Source organism: Rhinopithecus roxellana, chromosome 10 (genome assembly GCF_007565055.1).
Source record: "Rhinopithecus roxellana isolate Shanxi Qingling chromosome 10, ASM756505v1, whole genome shotgun sequence".
In the NCBI taxonomy this organism is placed as follows: domain Eukaryota; kingdom Metazoa; phylum Chordata; class Mammalia; order Primates; family Cercopithecidae; genus Rhinopithecus; species Rhinopithecus roxellana.
Genome location: NC_044558.1, coordinates 10,405,112 through 10,420,141, shown reverse-complemented (window position 1 = coordinate 10,420,141; position 15,030 = coordinate 10,405,112). Strand labels below are relative to the sequence as shown.

General features: G+C 39.1%; 1 protein-coding gene across 1 annotated transcript in view; it reads right to left on the bottom strand.

Moving 5' to 3' along the window:
• Positions 1-2,146: 2,146 nt before the first annotated feature.
• Positions 2,147-15,030, bottom strand: part of LOC104672829 (ovostatin homolog 2-like) — a 46,386-nt gene continuing 33,502 nt past the window's right edge. The window contains 11 exon segments of the mRNA XM_030938931.1: positions 2,147-2,775; positions 3,464-3,566; positions 4,921-4,989; positions 5,359-5,449; positions 6,858-6,979; positions 7,540-7,749; positions 8,740-8,951; positions 10,015-10,180; positions 11,297-11,371; positions 13,412-13,568; positions 14,187-14,268. Coding sequence (XP_030794791.1) covers positions 2,723-2,775; positions 3,464-3,566; positions 4,921-4,989; positions 5,359-5,449; positions 6,858-6,979; positions 7,540-7,749; positions 8,740-8,951; positions 10,015-10,180; positions 11,297-11,371; positions 13,412-13,568; positions 14,187-14,268 — 1,340 coding nt within the window. The 3' untranslated portion in view covers positions 2,147-2,722.

Below are 15,030 nucleotides of genomic sequence, written 5' to 3'. Positions count from 1 at the left end.
AGCCTCCCAAGTAGCTAGGACTACAGGTGCATGCTGCCAAGCCCAGATAATTTTTTTTTTTTTTATTTTTTGGAGAGACAAGTAGTCTCATTCTGGTTTCAGCTCTGGAAGCGGTGAAGAACAACTCCCCAGAGCCTTTCCTGTCTGTTGTGGATGACATACTGAGGGCTCAGGAAGACGCTCCCTCTCAACCCATCCTGGTTTCCAGGCTGAGACACCTGAGCAGCTGCTTTGGAAAGCCTCTTGTGCCACAGCCATGCTTAGGAAAAGGCATATCTTCCATTCTGTCCACCAAGAAACAACTGGATACAAAGAATAAAAAAACCCCGCCACACTGGCAGGGCAGGTGGGTGAAAATTGTGCCCCTTCCAAAGGTAATGTCTATAAAAGGACAACCAGGGCCAGCACCAAAGTCCACCTACAGAAGGCGTGTCTGTCTCAATCCCAGCTGCCAGTCACTGTGAACCTTTAGAACTGGGGCTGACGCTTCTTCCAGTTGCTTGCCCGGATGTCAGTGAGACCACTCCACAGCAGATAAGGGGAGCTGTGTGTCAGGAAAGTCCCAGCCACTGGGACAAACTGCACCCCAGGCAGATGTTTCTACTCTTGGGCAAAGAACAGAGCAATCCATTCAAGTTCACAGGGGCAGGTGACACTTGAAAATGTCAGGGTCAACTTGCAGGGCAGAAGTTAGCAGGGATGTCTTCCTGGGGTAGTGGGAGAGCCCAGCAGAATTTGGGAGGAGGGAGGGGTGATATTGGGGCAATCCTCTGAGTCCCTCTTTCCTCTTCAGGCAGCGTTCAGGAAGACCTTGCAATCTCTCTGCAGGCTCATGGGAGCTCCCAGAACTGAGACAACACACAGATCCAGGCCTGCTTTGAAGTCAGTGGGATGAGGCCCTTGAAAGTCAGTATTGGGTTCCTAGGGCTCACATAAAAACATGCCACACCTGGCTGGTTTTAAACAACAAGAGTTTATTCCATCAGTTGCAAAGGCTAGAAATGCAAAGTCAAGGTAGTGGCAGGACGAGTTCCTACTAGAGGCTGTGAGGCAGATCAACTCCATGGCTCTCTCTTGACTTCTGCTGGTTTCTGGCAACTGTCCATGTCCCGTGCCTTGTAGAAACATCACTCTAAGCTCTGCCTCCATTTTCACAGGCACATTCTTGTGTGTGTGTGTGTGTGTGTGTGTGTGTGTGTGTGTGTTCTCTTAAGGACAGGAATCGTTAGACTAGGTGGGGCCCACTCTAATCCACTGTGAGCTCCTCTTACTTTGGTAACATCTGCAAAGACCCTATTTCCAAACAAGGTCACATTCCATGTTCTAGGACTGTCTTCTGAGAGATGTCTCCCCAAGGATTTGTCCAAGTGGAAGGATGCCCTTTGATCTGCAAAGCCAGCCAGAAAACCAGGATCGGGGCAGCACAAGGGGATGCTAGTCTGTGATGGCTCCCACCCAGGTGGGGGTGTGAGGAGCAGTGCCTGTGGGCTGGGACACGCCAACTTGCTCCCATCACCTCATCTGAGATGGATTGTACAGTGTATGTGCAGGGCCCATCCTGGCACACTCTGCCTTTGCAATGCTGTCTCTGCACTTTGGAAATCTGCCGAGCCCACTGCGTGGGGTGGTCTGAGGCAGGCCACAATCATTTCTCAACCATCCCTGAGTACCTGACCAGTATCCCTCGGGGGTGACGACTGGCCACATCTGGAGTGTGAGGGGTGTGTTTACCTAGTGAGTAAGGATGCAAGCAAAGGATGTGCTGGCCTCTCCTCTGCATAAGCAATGCCTTTGCTCCAACGGGATGGGCAACGTTGGATTAGGCCTAAGGAGGCAGATTTGATCTTGGAAGATACATTCTAGTCCATGTTGTGTGTGTTTATTTTTGTTTCCTTGAATTAACATGGAGTCCATTTCAACTTTCACTTAGTCTGCTTCTTTCTCTTCCCCTACTTCTTTCTCTCTCTCTCTCTTTGGATATGGAAGAATTCTAACTCTGTATTCCATAATGTCTAAACATTTGAATTTAGAGTTGACAGCAATACAGCAAATTATTCAAGTTGCTGTCAAAAAAACCCCTGCGTTTTCTAGGATTAAAACTGTGAATAAAGTACTGGAAGGAAAAAAAAAATCATAGACTCAGTTGCAAAATGACAACATTTAATGGGATGACAAGGAAATAAAACCTGATAAGAAGCCAGAGCAGATTGTGGACTGTTCAGGATGCCAGATGGTTCATGAAATTTTTCCAGGTTTGATACAGAAGAATCAGTTTGTTAAAAGAAATGCTTTTCCACCTGGTATTTAAAACATTGTTTAAACAATAAACACATGTTTGTATGTATATATAAATATTTAGATATAAAAACATGCATATATAGGCACATAGACATGTCTCATACGTATACATGCATATGTACAAATACATGTGCCTAAATTTTTACTGACCTGTCAACTTACAAAACAAAAATGAGAGATTTATAAAAGGTACGTATATAGCTGTGAATTCTGTAAAGCTATTTTTAAAGAAATTAATACAATCTTAACGACTATCAGAATACTCATGTAGTACACAGTTACACAATTCTAATGAAGTACCAAACACTTGTCTTTCTTCAACCATTGTTCTATCTTATTTAGGTTTTCATTTTCTTCTTAGATGTGTTTTCAATGGTTTATGATGTAATAAAATTTCTTTACCTCTTCCAGTAATTGCTTTGTCTCACTCGGAAACTGAACTACTGTCGATGTTGTAAAAAGCAAGGGCATATTCTTCTGAAAAAATAAAGGGAACATGTATTTTTATTAAGTAGATGATATAGGCACATTCGATCTAATCTTTCCAATAATTTTGAAATAGAGACAATTACTTTCCCATTTTATACATCCAGAAATATGCTAATAATATTTAAGACACTTGATGAAATACATTCTATTAGTAAATAACAGAGACAAAATTCAAATACTCGACAAACTTCACACAGCATTCGACAAGAAACAAATAGCACCAACCTTCCAGGGAACAGTTGTATGATCTCTACGACATCTTAGTAATCGTTTTAGAAATTAATCGATCAAATTTTTAAAATAGCATTTCAGAATATTCCCCACTCCCCTTTTTAAGTCAAAGTCCTTAGAGGTAGCTTGGAATGGTCAGTCTTAGCATGAACAACAATGACAACAACAAAAAGACCTGGAAGCTTCATGTGTCTTGTATTTCAAGTTCAAGTGGAGCCCTGTCAGATTATATTAAAAGGATTCTGCTGTTGAAAAACCCTGGTAACTGGAAAATGGGTTCAGTTAGAAGACGCATCATGGAAGAAAGAAACCAGTATACAAAGTAATGCCGTCTATTGCTTACTCTGTGAAGACAGAGGTTGATTTTGGAAAGTTTAGTAGCTCGGGAATGTTAGATATAAATACCATGTTCAATAGCCTTAGGGCATGGCTGTTGCTTGCCTACCTTTTTCATAATAATCGTAGACCATGACCGGGGCTGGCTGAATGTTGAACACAAGGTTGCTCTGCTCAACAGAAAAAGTGAAACTGTAGGCTGTACCAAAAACCTGTAATGACACAAATTATAATTACATTGTAGCAAGTCTGAGAAAAGATAATCACTGAGAAAATTATCCCCAGAAGTTTATGATCTACATAATTAAATAGATCTAGGGTATGATTAACTTACATATTGGCAAAATAATGAGTTGCTAACCTTAAATCATATAAAATTTTCAGTTCCTTTGCTTACATTGAGGTGAGAGGAATTTAGCTGGAAGTCTTAGAGGAATGTAGGCATTTATGTGAGTGGTAACGATAACACATAGAAAAGACGTCTCTAAACTGCAAGCCACAGTTTGGCTTTTCCTGGGAAAAATAAAAATAGAACTATCCTATGATCCAGCAATCCCATTTCTGGGTGTGCATCCAAAGAAAATGAGATTAATATCTTGAAGAGACAGCTGCAATCCCACGCTCATTCTTTCATTATGATAGCCAACATAAGGAACCAACCTAAATGTTCGAAACAGATGAATGAATAATGAAACCGAGGCATATATATATACATATATATATATACGTATATATATACACACACATATATATATATACGTATATATATATATATATACACACACACACAAATTATTCAGCCTTAAAAAGAATTTCTGCCATTTGCAACAACATTGACAAACTTGGAGGAAACTATTTGGAGTGAAATAAACCAGACACACACAGAAAACACTGCAGGATCTCACCTGTAAGTTAAATCTAAAGTTGAATTCACAGATGCAGAGAGAATGGTAGTTATCAGGAAAGGGAAAATGGGGAGATGCTGGTCAAAGGATAGAAAGCTTCACCTGTGCAGAATGAATACATTCTACAAATCTCAGATACAGCAGTAGCCTACAGTTGACATTGCTATACTGTATATATAATATTCCCTAAGGGAGTAGATCTTAAGTGCTTCATCATGAAAAAAGAAGAGGTAACTGTGTGAAGAGAGGGATGTTTTAGTCAGCTGTTTCACATATAATCACGCTAGATGATAACAATCAGCTCACTACATCAAAACATCACACCACACACCTTCAATACACAATTGTAATTTAAAAAATTATGGCAAACTTTGTGAGAGTTTAATCAAATTATAAAATAATTACACATCTACTCTGTGACCAGACTGTGTTTGATAGGGAGAGGAAAGCTATCTAGTCACGTAGCCAGGGCATATATGAAATAGCCTTAGAACTAGCAAGGAGAAGATAGACGATCAGTGGGATAGAACACTGGTCATCCTTAATGTTACTTATTTTTTTCCTTTTAAAATCCTATCATTCTATAAGAAATGGAAGCATCCAATTGCCCTTAGAAGGAAAAAAGAAAACCTTTAAAGAAAAAAATTATTGCTAAACTTACATTTTCCAAATAGAAAAGAACATGGCCATTCTTGACTTCAGTCTTCATCACTTGGCCCTTGTTTTCAAGCTTTGAAGAAATTGTTAGGGAAGGATAGAGAATAGATATTAGAACAAATGACAGCACCACTGCAGAACTGAATGTCCATGCTTTTCCATGTCAGGTTCTGTTTTATGGAACATTCCTTGGTGCCATGATGTTTTCATAAGCATGGATAGCAACTAAAGAAAAATATATGACGAACCATGGGAAATATTGACTGCTAATTTGTATGAATTAAATACACCAGCTCTCCAGTGTTAGCGTAAAAATATAAAGGTGAATGTTGAAGAATTCTATAGTTTTGTTTTGCTAAACAACTGCTAAACAAGTATTTATTTTATTTTTATACTCTATGGAGCTGTCTTTGTGCTGACAGATTAGGCTTCTATTACTTACCTCTTCAATGGAAGACATGGCTGGAGTAAATCCTGATAGCATTTTTACATCTGTAACCACAATACTGGATTTATTGTGAATTCCAGTATATCTGAAAAGTTTAAGAAAACACTAGTTTAGATATCAATTTTAAAAAGTGACTTATCTCATAATGAGAGTGCCAGGTGGATAAATACTAATTGGCTAGAAGTCTGGAGGACAGGTAAAAGCCGAAGAGAAAATTTGAAGAAAGTCATTTTCAAGCATCTGTGAATAGGCATGATCAGAATGATAATGAAAGAGATGATACATAGCAACAGACATTGGAGCAAATAATGAATTATCTGACATGAAATCTCCCCCACATCCTGGTCTTAAGCTTACCTTCAGTCTCAAAGTTTGAACGGATAAACAAAGCTTCTAAATCTATATTACATATACTTAGGTTAGTGTTAGATTTGCATAACACTTAGAGGACATCTTTGCTTACAAGGTGGTATATTAGCAGAATTATGGAGTAGACATGTCTCCAAGAGATCTTCTAGCTCAGTTTCCTGCTTCTGGATAAGACTATTGGGGTATGAAGTTAAGAGTTCCATAGTTCATCAGGGCATGGTTGCTCACACCTGTAATCCCAGCACTTTTGGAGGCCAATGTGGGTGGATCACTTGAGGGTCAGAGTTCAAGATCAGCCTGGGCAACATGGCAAAACCCTGACTCTACTAAAAATAGAAAAATTAGCCAGATGTGGTGATGTACGCCAGTAATCCCAGCTACTCGGGAGGCTGAGCCATAAGAATCCCTTGAACCCAGGAGGTGGAAGTTGCAGTGAGCTGAGATTGTGCCACTGTGCCATTGCACTGCAGCCTGGGTGACAAAGTGAGATTCTGTCTCAAAAAAAAAAAAAAGAGTTCCCCAGTTCATTGAGTTCTTAGCCCTGGAGCTCAAGAGATTTTTATTTAGAAATTCTAAAGAATATCTGCCAAACTAATTTTACTCAATGCTTTCCACATATTAACTAAGGCTAACATCCTTTAGCATCTATAAATCATGCTTGAAATCAAGAGGATCATTTTGTTTTTCTATTCTGAAAAGTAAAAATCTAAAATTTTACTCTTTACAGTTATAAAATAAACATTTGTGGGCTTGCTACTATATGACCATGCATGCTTGTCTTGAGAAAGAAATATAGAATCTGTTTTTCAAAACTAGGAGTACTTCCATACAACAGAATAGAAAGTGTCATTGGAATATCAGTGCAGCGAAAGCTTTCAAATCATGCTCACGTAGACTGCATGTTATACTTGCCTCATTTTAGCTCTGATTTAGCTGAAGATGTACTAAATTGTGGTGTCTGGACAGAGGGCTAAAAAGTGACTGTGCTGTAGAATTGTCACCACCAACATGAGAACTCATCATATTACCATGATTTATATTTTGTGATTTCACTACTGCTCAAACTTTTTAAATATTTTACCATCTTGCTCACATGGGAGTTACTATCAAAATATGACACTTACTTGAGGGTCACTGTGAGCTCAAAAATAGTCTGGAAGATATCAGAAGAGTTCTTTACTATTTCCAAGGAAAGAGAAAATCCAGATGCCTTCTTAGGTAGGAGAACATTGTACTTAAGCGTGGCCTGGAAAGGATAGCAAATGATAAGAAAACCCATCCTGTATTAAGAATTATACAGGCTGACTATAGTCAGTAGTAATTTTACATTTTAAAATAACTAAGAGTATATTTCCATCATTTCTAACACAAAGGATAAATGCTTGAAGTGATGCATACCCCACTTGCCCCGACGTGATTCTTACACATTGTATGCCTGTATCATGCACCCTGTAAATATTTACACCTACTATACACCCATAAAAATTAAAAATAAAACATTTTTTAAAAGAAAGAACCTATTGCTTATTTCTATTATTAATGCAGTTTACATCTTTATCATCAGGGAATTGGGTTAAATTCTTTAGCTTTCAGAATAATGTAATTTAATGAAGATAGAATACTTTCTAATAGCAATATTCCTCAAGAAACTTCGACAACTGAGTATCTTTTCATAAAATAACTTGCATTTTCGGCTATTGATAGTGTAAATACACAAAACGGTCAGATAACACTTCACGTAGAACTGAACAGTCTGACTCTTTTACTGGCAAACACTCATCACCCTCTCAGGCAGATTTCTGTTACCTGGATAAATGTACAACCGTGTCCTTCCACATCTACTGTGTATTCTCCAGGTGCCTTTGTTAGTTCTGAATGTTGGACCAGTAGGCGGTTATCACTGTTAACCTGGAAAGTCTTACTGGATCCTTCACTGCTAAAGGTAACGGTGTTTTGATTCTTAGAGAAGGTTAACTTCATGTAACAGGTTATGGCAAGAAGACAAACTGGAGTTGCCTGCACAGAACAGCACAAGCAATGATCCAAGCTCAGTTATGACACAATATTGGTCATCATTTGACCACAGACTTCGTATCAATCCTTAGAAATGTTCCTAAAACAGGTCAGCAAAACACCAAGAAGCAATATCCTGAATGATAGGAAAATATACTTGCTTGTGCAAATTGTTTCCACTTAAATTAGTTTTCTTCAACAAATCTTAATTGTGTTTTTACTTTCTAAAAATTTTTCATAAAATATAGTCTCTTTGGTTAAAAATGGTGTCAAAGCTTTTCTAAAAGTTAAGGCGTTACATAATTCAGCGGCCCCTGTGGCTGCCATGGATAATTCTTTTTTTTCTGCTTATCTTCAAAGAAGGGAAGTCAGAATCAGGAAAAGATCTTTGGAAATTTATTAGTATATGGTTTTACTCAGAAACTAAGACCAAACACAAAGAGAAATGCAGATTTTTCTCATGGAAATAAAACTTTTTTTTTTTTTCATTTTCAATTTGTTTCCAAGTAAGGAAAAACATGTCCTTGTTTCTCATACCCCCCATTTCTCCTGTTTTCCTTCTTTTCATTTGCTTTTCCCAGTGTATAGCCCACAGAACTAGAGAGAAAACTTTCTTTTTGGTCCATATATAATTTGAACATAGTATCATCAGGTGTCTAATGTACCACCAAGAGTGGTGCTTATGACAAAAATATCCTCTAGACTTATTCTGTGTTTGCTGTGTGAATGAAGATACAAATGGTGATAAATTCCTGGAATAGGTGGCCTCATTTCATTCACTTCTACTTAGAGGCTTCCTAGTAGAGTGCCCGATACACAATAACTGGCCAACAAATAATTGTTGAGGAAATAAAATGGGATTAATAATATCCACGATTCTTCTTCTCAGAAAGGATTTGTTGTGATATCTTTACTATTAATATCTCACTCGTCATAGAGTTACAGCTTCTGCATTCAACAAGCTGCTATTAATATCAGGCCTACATTAATCACCTGGGTAGAAGAAAAGCCTCCATGGGAATTCATCTGTTGGGCAAGCCACTGCACAATCTTACTGGCATAGGTGAGGTCAGGAATTTTCCGGGAAATGACAGCCAACAGCACATAGCAAGTCTTCTCAGTCTCAGCAGAAGGTGCCCAGGGAGTAAAGGATGGAAATTCTTCGGTCTGGGGTTTCCTTTCTCTTTCCCAGTAGATGACATTATCTGAGAAAAAGGAAGAATTTTCACATAGTCTGTATAAAAGTCATGGGTTACACATAAAGAAGGATGCAAATTCCATTCCCGACCTCTGTTTGTGCTGAATTGTTCCCCTCAAATTTATATGTTGAAACCCCAACTCCAAGTACCTCAAAATGTGGCTGTATTTGGAGATAAGACTTTTTTTTTTTTTTTTTTTTGAGATGGAGTCTCGCTCTGTCACCCAGATTGGAGTGCAGTGGCCAGATCTCAGCTCACTGTAAGCTCTGCCTCCTGGGTTCACGCCATTCTCCTGCCTCAGCCTCGCGAGTAGCTGGGACTACAGGCGCCCGCCACCTCGCCCGGCTAGTTTTTTGTATTTTTTTAGTAGAGACGGGGTTTCACCGTGTTCGCCATGATGGTCTCGATCTGCTGACCTCGTGATCCGCCCGTCTCGGCCTCCCAAAGTGCTGGGATTACAGGCTGGAGCCACCGCACCCGGCCGAGATAAGACTTTTTAAAGAGGTGACTAAGTTAAAATGAAGCTTACGGGCCACAATCCAATCTGACTGGTGCCCTTATGAGAAGAAGAATTTTGGACACACAAAAGGGAGAGCAGGGCTGTGCACACACAAAAGACCTTGTGAAGATGAAGGGAGAATGTGGTCACCTGCAGGTGAAGAAACCACACTTCCAACACCTTGAACTTAGACTTCTAGCCTCCAGAAGCGTGAGAAAATAAACTTTTGTTGCTTAAGTCATCCAGCATGTGGTATTTGATGACAGCTATAGCAAATTACTACAGCCTTAAATAGCAACTTTCTAAGTAGCAGGTGATTAAGCTTCCCCAGTAGTTATAATAGTCTATGGCTTGGTCACCAGGCTTGACTCCCCTCACATCACTCATTTGAGAGGAAGCTAGCATAAAGCAAAAGAGGAAAGTCTAGAATATGCAGTGTTCTTGAAAGGTATAAAGGCCACTGATAAATTCCATAAGAGAAATAGAAACACGCTGGTGAAGAGGGAGCTCCTATGTGACTGCTTAGAACGCTTCCTCACCCCCACTAGCAACAATGAATAATAACGTTACTTATTTTTGTGGCAGATTGATCCAGGGTCTGGAGTAAAGATTCCACTTTCTGCTCTTCTCCAGCTAAGGCAAAAGTGTAAGCTAGAATCGCATGATTGTAGCCATTAGTGACACCACTGTCCAATGCCTCTTCAAGGCAAAAGAGTGCGCTTCGTAGAGCAGGAAACTGTTGGTCAGGAAGAAGAATTATACATTGTAAACTGATAACTGAACATTCCATGAGCTTGCTGAACATTTAAACTAATCATTGTTTATAATATATATATAATATATCCTCAAAGTATATTTTACATACAAATCCTTTTATATATACACATATATTTTATCCTTCAAAAATATCATTAAAATAAATTCATAATGTCATCATTAGTACCTAAGCAATACTTTTTTTTTTTTTTTTAGATAGAGTCTCGCTCTGTTACCCAGGCTGGAGTGCAGTGGCATGATCTCAGCTCACTGCAACCTCCACCTCCCAAGTTCAAGCGATTCTCCTGCCTCCGTCCCCCAAGTAGCTGGGATCACAGGCATGCACCACCAAGCCCAGCTAATTTTTGTATTTTTAGTAGAGACAGGGTTTCACCATGTTGGCCAGGCTGGTCTTGAACTTCTGACCTCAGGTAATCCACCTGCCTCAGCCTCCCAAAGTGCTTGGATTATAGACATGAACCACCATGCTCGGCCCAATAAAATTTAGTAAGAAAATGGTAGTTTTTATATCTGATCAGTGATATTTTAGTTATGAATGTCTTCTATGTGGCAAAGCCTCCAAATTTATCATAGGCCCAAGAGGTTTACATTTTTGAAGATAATTTTCAAGGTATACTAATGACCCTGACAATTCCTAGCATCTTAGTTCAGGAATAGATTTTGGAAATCTAACCTATGGATTGGGAGGTGGCGAGGGTGAGCCACACTTGAGTTGAAAATGTTTACTCACTGTTGAGAGAGAAACAGAATACTAGGCTATGGCTTTACTTAGAGCAGGGGTTCTCAATCTGAAATTCATGGCTGAACTTCAGGAGAGATGTGAATGCCTGCAGCTGTGTGAATAAGTCGTTTTTGTGTGCATATGCGTATTCTCCCTAGGGAGAAACTCAATCCTGTTTTTCAAAGTTGTCTATGAATGAAAAACAGTTTGAACAGCAGGAATTTAAAGGGTGGTAGTAAACTAAATGTTATCTCGGGGTTTCATCCAGTCTTAGAATCTCAAGTGACTCTGACTCTACAGTCTATTTAATGTGCATTCAGCTGACTGAAATCAGAAGATGATGGGGATCCATACAGTGAAATTGAGCCCAGCTTCAAAGAACATCCCAACAACATATGCAGTGAGTGAAATGTCCTCTTCATCTCCACCCTGAAAACAAAGGAACAATGAGTCATTTGGGACAGCAGAGCACAAAATAATAAGTATTCTTTTGAAGTAAAACTAGGTAAGAAAAAAATACTACAACAAATACCATTATTCATAAAAACACCCAAACATGTGTAGTTTTTAAATTAGATGGTTAATAATCATACTATCTGAGCAAGAATCATTCAGACGCTATGCAATAATTAAATCATAATTATTAAGTTGTTATTATTATAACAGTTAATTTCAAAAATAGTAAATAACACATGTAATCGTATTTATGCTGCCTGATGTTAAACTTGCATTTTAAGGAATTCACAGGACTCTATTTGTCTCCACTTGGTATAAATCTGAAAAAAGCCAACAAAGAATCTCTGATGAGGTGAAGCAGAAAGTTGCTGTGAAGATTCCTGGAAATTCCTGGAAAAGCACACTAGAAGGTCACCAGAGTCAAGTCTTAGATTCTTACAGTGTAAAATGAGAAACTCATTTATAAATCATGTGGTTTGCAAACTGACTGTGCATAAAAGTCCTCTGGGGTACTTAAATCAACCAGCATCTACACAGAGATTCTCATTCAAAAAACTCGGGAATAAGACAGCGAAATGCATTTTAACGGGCGCTCTAGTGATTCTGATGGAAATGGTATTCAGAATGGCATTTGGGATCTACTGATCTTGTACAAGCTTTCCGTTTTATCTATTTAAGCAAAGGACAATCCTTCCTTTCTTCGGAAAAGAAATATTTCTGATAAACCAAGTGTTTAAGACGCAAATAACAGCATATGGTAGGCAATAACATGAGGTACGAGGACTCACAGTACATCTAAATTACAGCAAGTGGTATCGCCATTCCTCTGCAGTGTAAGCTTTTACTTTTCCCTTGCATTTTTATTTCTCTCAACTCATAACACACACAGACACCCACCCACTCACCCCCTCAACAGATATTTAATTATAGAGAAAATACTGGGGAAGACCAGACAAACTGAAGCAGTAATCAGCAATGATTCGCCAGTAATGAATCCAATAAGAAGAAAGATGGGATGTGAAGATGTTTTAGAAGAGAACGTGGGAAAGTTTTTGATTTTTCTACCAAGGAGCAAGAGCTCTTCTCCATCAGGGCCCCCCTGTTGTAAGGAATAAGTTTGGAATAAATTAAAAATACCACAAAACAATTTGAATACAACTTGCATGCAAATTAAATATCATAGAGTGTCTGTTCTCATTCATATTTTGATGTGGATTAGATATGTATTCTGTGTTTCAAGAACAGGAGTGATGATTAAGAGGAAGGATGCTGAAGAAAAGCTCAGGGTGTTTCAGGGGCCATCGGAGCATGCTAAAATGCCATGATAGGAGATTTTGAGCATCCAGAGGGAAAAATAGGATGGGAAAGGAGACAGAAGATGGGCTGGAGGTGGACAGCTATCTGCAAAGAAAGGAAGTTGGAAGGGAGGGATTTACCTAAATACGGACAGGAAAAGGGGTGGATTCTGCCAAGGATATACTTCACCTCATTTGTACTTTGGCCCCAGGGCAAGCTTGGCCTTTGAATTTTTCCTTGAGAGGGTCTTAGAAAAACTTGCTTCATTGAAACAATGTGAACTACTAGATATTCTCCCCAGAACTTTCTTGCCATCTATGGACAGGAATAAACTTTCCTTCCTCATATACTCACAGTCCCCTCCCTTTATACATTGACTGTCTCCAAATTTATGGAAGTTTCTTTTCTAGGTTCCCTTTCTCTCTCCTTCCTTCTATTTCTAGTTTACTTTCTGAAGAGGACTGATACTCAGGAAGGACTAGAGGCTGAGTAAGGCAGAAGAGAGACTCAGAAGGAGTCATATCCAGGCTGTGGTTAAACATGCATGCAGCGGGAATGGTGCTGCTGACCAACCCACCACAGGCCCAGGACTGCAGTGGCTCAGAAGGCTTCATATTCACAGGAAGAATATTCATATTCCAGATCAGGAAAGCCAGAGGCAGGGCAAGGCAGGCAACGCCCAGGAGCAAGGAAAGCCTGGTGCTGCTCCTCTCTCACCTCCCAGGCATGGTTGAAAAGCTGGCCATCATTCTTAAAGCAGCCGTTCATTTTCTGCTGGCTTGAAAGCCAGATTAAGGTCTGTTTCTGAACATTTTCATCAATGAATACATAATTTTTCATTCTCTCCAATGTCTTAAAAGTAAGAGCACTGAGCCTGTAGTACAAATCACCAAAGCAAAAGTTAGATAAACAGGAAATGGTGTTGTTAGCAATTCCACGTGTTCATTGCCATCGTTCTCTTTGGGTAAGGGACGCATTCAACTCATCTGCTGTAAACCATCTTTATTGATAGTGGCTCTTTCCTTTGGGTCAGGAAAATATTATGACTAGCAATAAGTGGAAATTAGAGTAGGTAATTTTCAGCATGTTTGCACCCAAAGGTCTTGCTGTGTAGCCCATTAGATTACCTATACATGGAGAGAGAACTGATATAATTAGGCATTTTGGGTTCTTCTAATTTCACTTTCCTGAATCTATAGGGGACTCTGAGAAACACAGAGTAAGACGTGCCCTCTTCAGTGGAGTTAGCCAGTTGTGCCTGTAAATGGGCTGTCATGAGAGGATCAGACTGCTGAGCAAATCATCATGAGACTGAAGGTATATTGTTGTATTAGAATTGGAATCACTAAATCTTTAGTTTTATCTCTTTCACCTCTGACTTTGAAACCCACTTTGCTTCTAAATTCCCACTGAACTCTATCCTCCTTCACCTCCTTGCAAGCCCTCCTCAGGTAATTTCTATATGATATACAATAAAATTTTTATGTCTCACCATATGCTTCCTTTTTGATTCTGCTGCCAAAACACACTATATGAACCATCAGAGTTCTTGAAAGATAACTGCCTTTGATAACCTAAAATGGAACATTGTAGGAAATTATTTTTTAACCTAAGAAAGTCAGAAGAGAAAGAATGGTGCAGTGCAAGCCCGAGGTTTTGGTGTTAGACAGACACAAATCACTAGGATGATCATTTCCATTTGAACTTCTGAAACTCAGTTTCTGTATTCATAAGGGAGAAAACATAACTCTTACTTTATAGGATTTTGATGACAAGTCATACAGATGGATATGTCTGGTTCAGTAATTGCCTCATCATTGGTACCTACTAATTATTCAGTATATTTATTTCCCCTAAGGTCCTTTTACTTCAGTGTTACCTTTCTGAGAAGAAAAACCAAAGAAGATTATTTTATGCTCTTGGACTCTTCCTTAACCTCACATTTTACAACATTGGCCCTCTTTCTGTATACAAAGCCAAGGTCACTTCATTGCAACAGACCACAGCTGAGCAAACACAGACGTTGATAGATGAACCACTGACAACAACTCTTAACAAAAACAACAGCAATCATAACAACAAACAAGGTAGCTTGCAAAATACCAGGCATTAAAAAAAATTAAGTGCATAGCTTGTAAACTCTGCGGCTGCAAATGATGAAGCTAGCTGACCACACAGATTTTGAAGTCAAACAGAAAACAGAGCTAGGACTGAGAGTTCCTAGGTTCAGGTTCACTTTTCTTTCACCAGACTACTGCATAAAAACAGCTTATGACATCTTTGTATGAGTAACAATTGATTTCAACAATTATGGGCAGAAATTACTTAAATGTTCT